The 8,660-nt window shown below is 28.6% G+C and overlaps 1 protein-coding gene across 1 annotated transcript; it reads right to left on the reverse strand.

The window, feature by feature from the left end:
- Window positions 1-2,059: 2,059 nt before the first annotated feature.
- Window positions 2,060-4,083, reverse strand: LOC102674967 (PDZ and LIM domain protein 4-like). Its single transcript, XM_006616764.2, has 3 exons — window positions 3,926-4,083; window positions 3,504-3,641; window positions 2,060-2,783 (listed from the first exon to the last, which is right to left on the reverse strand). The coding sequence occupies exons 2-3, from the start codon at window positions 3,606-3,608 to the stop codon at window positions 2,604-2,606; spliced, it is 285 nt and encodes a 94-aa protein (XP_006616827.1). The 5' UTR covers window positions 3,609-3,641; window positions 3,926-4,083; the 3' UTR covers window positions 2,060-2,603.
- Between the last annotated feature and the right edge of the window lie 4,577 nt (window positions 4,084-8,660).

Genomic DNA, 8,660 nt, shown 5'->3' on the forward strand with positions numbered 1-8,660 from the left:
TTTGTTAATAAGAAACGTCGATAATTATATAATATTCTATATAATAATGATTTCTTAAATTTGTAAGAAACGAAATTGTAAATATAATTAAAAGAAATAATTACTTGTTATCGAGATGAATTTTGAATCTCGTGTCGATAAAATTACTACAGGTCTTCAATTAACGAGACGGATAATTCCTCAATAATTGCATAGATATAAGAACTCTCAGCTCTTGTCTTGGAATCGCGTTTACAGGGAATTGTCTCCGATTTATGGACTCGTCCGACCAAGAATCGAGTCTTGCGTGTAATTATATAATGTATTCGTAAACCAAAGTGTACGTTTATACATCAAGATCAATCGTGATCTTTATTACTCGATATGGCGATGATTTTAAATGCTGTTGTGCGTGCTAATTATTATAATTAGTGGTTAGATGTGACGGGAATAAATTTTTTCGTCGCTTATCTTGCTTATCTTGAATGTTTTTTAACATCGTTTAGACTCAAATGATAGTTTTCCTCTTCGCGCAAAGCTTCTATGAAGAGCATTTAGAATTTAAAAGATACTTAAAGAATATGATAATGTTTGTCTACGATAATGTATCTTTTATTTTTGAACAGATGAAAATCATTATTGAATACAGGACATATCACTGTGATTTAATATAACCAAATATTGTGACTTATACATGTATGATATATAACAGTGATTTATAAATTATGCAGGTTTAAAATCTACGTTATTAAATATTATCAAAATATTTGAGTGCAAAAAGTATAAGTATTTAGATCGGTTAAAATCAATTTCTATAAATTTCACTTGATTTCACAAATTATATATTTTATTTCCAAAGTTAACATATCTGCTCTAGAAATAAAAATATAGCTTTGCGAAGACGAAAGCATTTCAGAATTCGTTCGCGTGTGATCGTTACTTATAATGATAGTCCGTATTTTATATATGTTCCTTTCATTGTTAAAAAAGAAAAGTGTCCTTTTTTTAAAATCGTTAAATTGTCGATTTTATTGCGTGACGCTATAAGAGAAGTAAAATGGTGTAAGAATCGTGTGATAAAAAAAATGTTTATTGCGTGTGATTGTTATACTGTGAGTGAATGTTACGCCGATAAAAGCGATGCAATGTACAGTTTTCGTGTAAATTATTGATACGTCAAAATCGAGTTGTTTAACGTGTATGTTTATGTTACGATTTAACATATAGTATGAGAGTCATATATTATACTGAACAACATCTAATATATTAAAACAAGACTAAATTATGTGATATATCTATAATTTGTTTTTTTAATTATTTAATTTCCCTATTTTAGAATTCTTTAAAATTAAATTTGATTTTAATTTTATTACAATTGATATCCTATATCTACGCGTTAAGAATGAGTGTTGACAAAGAAAACAAATAATAGAAAAAGGACAAAGATATAATAAAAATTTGAAAATCAGCGCCATCTCTAGAATGCTGTAAATGAAACATATAAAGAAAGGATAGAAAATAATAAAAGAAGGATAGAGATAGCACAAGAATTAACAATTAGCGCCATCTTTTGAGGATTATAGATATCTTAAAGACAAGATAAGGTAGGACAAGAATTGGATAATAACGCCATCTCTTGAATACTTCTAAAAAGATTCTTTGAAGAAATTTCCTTTATTATCTAAGAGATGGCGCTGACTGCTAATTCTTTCCCCTATCTCTATCTTTCTTTTACTATTTTCTATCCTTGTTTATTAAGTTTCATTTACGGCACTCTGAAGATGGCGCTGATTCCACAATTTTTATCATATCTCTATCCTTTTCTAATTATTTGTTCTCTTTGTCACATATATTCACTCGGATAGTTAAGAAACGATTTTAATATGTTATAATTAACTTTATTATTTATTATTTGTAGCAATCAAAAAAAATCTATACAATCCAACTATGTAATGTATAAAAATATTTACAAAAGGACATATTAAAGAAATTATTTTTAAAATCTCTTTATCAATCTTTGTCGCTGAATTGAATACAATTTCCATACTCATCGCTCTAAATCGTAGAATATATATTGTAATTTTTTGCGTGATTAATATATATTATAGAACATGGGATATAAAATTCCATGAAATTTACTCTCTTATATCGTCCATGATACAAGTCCACAAAATAATTTTCGGATCTCGATTTATCATTAAAACGTAACGATTAATTAAATTTGTATTTAAAAACGTCATTTTAACAAACCGATGACTCATTGTTATAAAAGGTAAGATCGTAGACGAGGCCGGATCAATAGTTGACAAATTGTATTTTACAATGTGGGTCAATCGGTGACACGTAACGATAACATGATGTTGCAATCTTGTTTTAACGGACCTTGATTACCGATGCCAGAACCATCATGAAGATCGGCCAACAAACGATAATATTTATATTATAGTTTCCAATTATAAGGTATATAGGTATATATTAACTTAATTCAAGATGAGGAAATATTTGGAAAAAGGTACATTATTTTATTCAACATTAAAATAATTCTTTCAATAAGATCGTATCGTTCGCGCAAAAAATGGTCGCTCGATATCTCATAGCAAGACACGTGTCGATAACCATTTTCGTTAAACTTTTCGTTCGAATTTTAAATTTCGCACGACAGACAGCATAATTTCGTTTCCAGCTTTGACAAAGCGATCGTGAACCTCGACGTGCCTCAAATGCCGCACAGTTTCCCCATTTATTTTGACCACTATATCGCCAGCTTGTAAACCCGCCTTATCGGCTAATCCTCCGAGAAGTACCTTGTAAAGAAGAAAATATATTTTAATCAATTAAATTACAAAATTGCCATTTTACATAGATATTTTATTTTTTTATATTATTATTATTATTATTATTATTATTATTATTATTTTATTTTTTTATATTATTATTATTTATTATTATTTTTTTATATTAAAATAATTCTCTAGAATTGAAAAATAAACTAAAAATTTCCATGATAATTATTATAATTTATAAGATTTACATTCGATAGAAAGAAATATAATCCATAATCTTCGAAATCAATGTGTAAAAAAAAAAAAAGTGCGGGAAAGGAAATAATGCAATAAAAACGATAAAACGATCGTCGATCAGAATTTGATCAAAGATTCTCAATGGAATATGCGACTATTTTTCTCATCTATGATTCGATTAATGATTTCTTTCCTTTTCTGAGAACGATATTCCCTTGGACCGAGTGCAGGATTCAGGCCGACGGAAAACGAGGTTACGCGATTCGATACGAATCGTAGTGTCGATAAAAATCTCTAAAGCACGAAATCTGAATATTTTACGCGAAAATTCCTTCTAAATACGCATCGAATAGTCCATTACACTTAATGATCGCGGTTCGAGTTCAAGAGAACGATGTATTTGATTTTATTATCGTACGATAATACGAGATATTAATGGAAATTTTGTATGCGTGTCACGATTCGAATGAGCGTTAATTTTTATGTATACGTGCGATACGTTACCCTGACGACAGTCAAAGGAAAAGCAAAGTCAGCTCCTCCGGATAATCGAAAGCCCCAGGCTTGATTCTTGTTGCTTCTCGAGAGTTTTACGTCAACGTCCACCATAATGATTTCTTCGATGTATCAAAAGATCGATCTCTGTAACGAACTACAAGGAAATAAAAAAATCACTATATCGATTCTTCCAATCAATAATAAAACAATTGCTCTATAACGATCTATAACGAAATTGTGGAAAAGTTAACTTAAAAATCGGATTCGAAAGAAGAATGAAAGTTAATCGCGAGTGTTCGTGAAAACTGAGCGATCGAAGCGCCACTTTTTTCAACTTCTCACGCACGAGTCGAAAATTATCGAAATTTTACAATCCCAATTGCAATTCGCGAATGTCGCGAGACAATGAGAAAGTGTTTCTTGCTTACCTATTGAGCTACGCGACAATACGAGGAAATTCCTTCGAACTTCGAGAATAGAGAACTAAACTTGGAAGAAGATCGATCGAACTGCGAAAGGAACTGACGATATCACGACGTCGATCACCTGCTCGATGTTTCGCGAGCATCCGCGCATAAATAAACGATGGCCAATGTCCGAATGGTCATGACTTAACGCTCTATATCACTGTTCATCCTATTATAGAGCAAGATCGTTCAAGTACAATGCCGGGGCCAGTTTTAAATTTTCAACTGTATATGCTTTATATTGTACTTTATTTAATATTTCAAAGATAACAAGCGTTTCGATGTATACGAAACAAATTTTATCATTTTTTTTTCTCTTTAATTAGAATTATCTTTTCAGAAGTTTTGAAACAATTTTTTTTTCGAATCTTTCGGTAGTTTTGTTATTGATAAAAGGGTTAGTGTTAGTTGTTGAAAGAAATTATTATATATAATTATAAATATATTATAATATATATAATTTTAATTATAAATTTTGTCTAATAATGCAATATTTGTGAATGAATTACTTGATTACTATGTTTCATCCTCGGGTTCGATCTGTTTGTTCAGTCTTATGACTTTAAGTACTTTATGTGTGGGTGGAGCTAATATTGTTAAGTAGTGACGTTAATATTCGATAGGGTGTTTAGGTCATTCTTTTTGAAATGTTGCTGCCTACGCTTTTCAAAACTTCGTTACGTTGATTTTTTAAAACTATGATCAGGCGTATAAAGTTTTAGATATATATATTTAGGTATACAAAAAAAAAAAAAATGGTACAGTATTGTTAAAGGTAAGTTCACTTATTTACCATGAAAAAATATTAATCAGATTACAATTTTGTTAAAAATTTTAAAAATTTTTGCTTTTTTTTCAGAATCATTTCCGGATCCATTTTCAGAAATTATTCACACCCTGTATATCAATCATTCTATAAAGTTTTTCTGTAGGATTAAATAACATGATGAAAAAATATTTAATTTTTGCAAATATGGCAATATGGCAAGATTAAAGAAGTAAGTATAAGGATAAGTATAAAGAAGATAAATAAATTCTAGAAAATAAGTAAAATGTTGAAAAAATGTTTAGTTCCTGAAAATATGGCAGATTAAAAAGTAAGTATAAAGGTAAGTATAAAGGTAAGTATAAAGGTAAGTATACTAAATTTTAGAAAATTTTCTCTATGTTCTTCTTACATTATATTCTCCTAATAAAAAATCTTGAAATTTAGTTTTTTCAATTTAGTTAAAAACTTTCACAGAAATTCAAAAATTTCAAATTTTGAAAAGCTGGGAAAAATTTCGCGTACCACCTCCTCTTATATTATATTCTCCTAATATGAAATCGAAAATTTAAACAAAAATTTTTACCAGCTAAAATTTTAACTTTATATCAGGAGAACATAAATTGAAAGGAAGTCGCTCGAGAAATTTTTCCAGGAATTCCAATTCCAAGAATTTTCGCTCGAATTTAAAATTTCGACTTTGTATCAGGAGAATATAAGTTGAAAGGAGGTCGCTCGAGAAATTTTTCCAGGAATTCCAATTCCAAGAATTTTCGCTCGAATTTAAAATTTCGACTTTGTATCAGGAGAATATAAGTTGAAAGGAGGTCGCTCGAGAAATTTTTCCAGGAATTCCAATTCTAAGAATTTTTGCTCGATTCCAAGAATTTTCGCTCGAGTTTAAAATTTCGACTTTGTATCAGGAGAATATAAGTTGAAAGGAGGTCGCTCGAGAAATTTTTCTAGGAATTCTAATTCCAAGAATTTTACTCGATTCCAAGAATTTTCGCTCGAGTTTAAAATTTCGACTTTGTATCAGGAGAATATAAGTTGAAAGGAGGTCGCTCGAGAAATTTTTCCAGGAATTCTAATTCCAAGAAATTTTGCTCGATTCCAAGAATTTTCGCTCGAGTTTAAAATTTCGACTTTGTATCAGGAGAATATAAGTTGAAAGGAGGTCGCTCGAGAAATTTTTTCAGGAATTCCAATTCTAAGAATTTTCATCCGAATTTTAAATTTTATAGAAGAAGAATATTAATTGTCAATATATGGCACGCGAATTTTTTTATTATAATTTTAAGAAAATTTTTTTATATTTAAAAAATTATACATATTTATTTATACTTACCTTGAGATACTTACCTTTTATGTACTTACCTTTTATAATTAATATTTTTTTTGCAATATTGCACGTTTTTTTTCAGTTTTCTTAATTCTAAAAATACTTACCGTTTGTATACCTCTCATTTTTTGCCGTTTTCTTAATTCTAAATATTAAATAAAATATTAAATAAAATATTACTTCTATATACTTATACCTTCTATATACTTACCTTTTATATTTGCTATTTTTTTAATAATAAGAAATGAATGTTTCTTAAATAATTTTGTTAAATTAATTCTACAAATATTTATCATTTTTAGATGTTTCAAGTGATAAATTTGAATATTTTATCCTGAAAAATAAATATAAATTATACGTACAATGTATAAAAATGTAAATATAATACAATTATTATAATTATTGTGTTTATTATATCTTTCAAAAATAATCAAAAGCATCATCAAGTATTTTCTTCGCCCTTTAAGAACCGTTTTCTCATTAAATAGTTAAAATACTACTCGGCAGTTGTTTCTAAGAACGAATCACACAGTGAAATAACAGCCTGTTTCGCCAACCGATTTAAAGGCCAAACTACTTTAGACATTAATTGATCGGATCAAAACTACTTGGCGAATTTACTACTAACTTATATTCAACTTATACTCAACCATTTTACTTTCCTTCTCATTGATGATCAAATCAAATCTTCGATATTTAATATAATTATTTCCAATATTCCTAAAGACTTATATATATATATAATTAATAATACATAATTCAATTTCCATTAAAAAAAGCTAAATATTATTAAAAATTCTTCTTCTATCCGTCACTATCAAATTACAAAATATAAAATCTTTAGGAAACCTTCAAATAATCAAATTTCTTCAAATAATCAAATGAAACATACATCCTCTATATTTTATTCTATATTTTATACTCTATATCCTATACTCTACACTCTACATTCCTATACTCGCAATACAATTCAATTCCATTGAAAATTCTATCTAAAATAATCAAATGAAACATAAATACATTCTCAAGAAACAGATAATATTCATAAAAAGACTCTAACTCTACATTCTATATTCCATACGCTTTTCTTTATACTCTATACTCTATATTCCATACTTCACATTCTATGCCCTATATCCTACAATCTATACTCGTATACTCGGAATACAATTCAACTCCATTGAAAATTCTATCTAAAATAATTTAAATAATTCTATCTAAAATAAATGAAACATAAATACATTCCCAAATACATTCTCAAGAAACAGATAATATAAAAAAAATTCTAACATACTTTACATTCCATACTTCATGCACTCTTCTTTATTCTCTACTCTGCTATACTTCATATTCTATTCTTCATACTTCACACTCTATACCCTATACACTCAGAATACAATTCAATTCCATTGAAAATTCTATCTAAAATAATTTAATTCTATCTACAATAATTTAAATAATTCTATCTAAAATAAATGAAACATAAATACATTCCCAAGAAACAGATAACATAAAAAGACTCTAACATACTCTACGTTCCACATTTCATATGCTCTTTATACTTTACTCTGCTATATTTCATATTCCATACTCCATTCTCCATATTTCACACTCTATATCCTATACACTCGTATACAATTCTCGAAATATAATTCAATTCTATTGAAAATTCTATCTAAAATAATCAAATGAAACATAAATACATTTCCAAGAAACAGATAATATTCGTAAAACACTTTAATATACTCTACATTCCATACTTCATACGTTCTTCTTTATTCTCTACTCTGCTATATTCCATATTCTATACTCCATTCTCCATACTTCACACTCTATACCCTATACGATTCGTATACTCGAAATACAATCTCATTGAAAATTCCAGTTATAATAATTAAATAAAATATAAATACAATCCCAAATCCCAAGAAACAAATAATATTCGTAAAATACTCTAATACACTTTATATTCCATACTCCATATGCTCTTCTTTATATTCTATACTCTATTCTTCTATATATTCTATATTTTATATTCCATACTCTATATTCCATACTTCACATTCTATACCCTATATCTTACAATCTATAGTCGCAATATAATTCAATTCCATTGAAAATTTTATCTAAAATAATCAAATGAAACATAAATATATTCCCAAGAAACTGATAATATTCATAAAAAGACTCTAACATACTCTACATTCCATACTCCATACGCTCTTCTTTAAATTCTATATTTTATATTCTATACTCTACATTCCATACTTCACATTCTATACCCTATATCTTACAATCTATATCTTTTCTCTATACTCTACTCTGCTATATTCCATATTCCATACTCCATTCTCCATACTTCACACTCTATACCCTATACGACTCGTATACTCGGAATACAATTCAATCTCATTGAAAATTGCCACCACCGTCTAAAACATCAAATTTTCACGGGGGATGATCGTCAGATTTCATCGAGCAACCCCACCTAGGCCTGTTTTAACGCCGATCAAACGAGACACGTCCCGGTTGGGTTGCACCACCCAGTAGACAGGTGACGGGCCACGCAGCCAGCCGGATTCGTGGGT

The sequence above is a fragment of the Apis dorsata genome, unplaced genomic scaffold (genome assembly GCF_000469605.1).
Source record: "Apis dorsata unplaced genomic scaffold, Apis dorsata 1.3 scaffold_270, whole genome shotgun sequence".
Classification (NCBI taxonomy): Eukaryota; Metazoa; Arthropoda; class Insecta; order Hymenoptera; family Apidae; genus Apis; species Apis dorsata.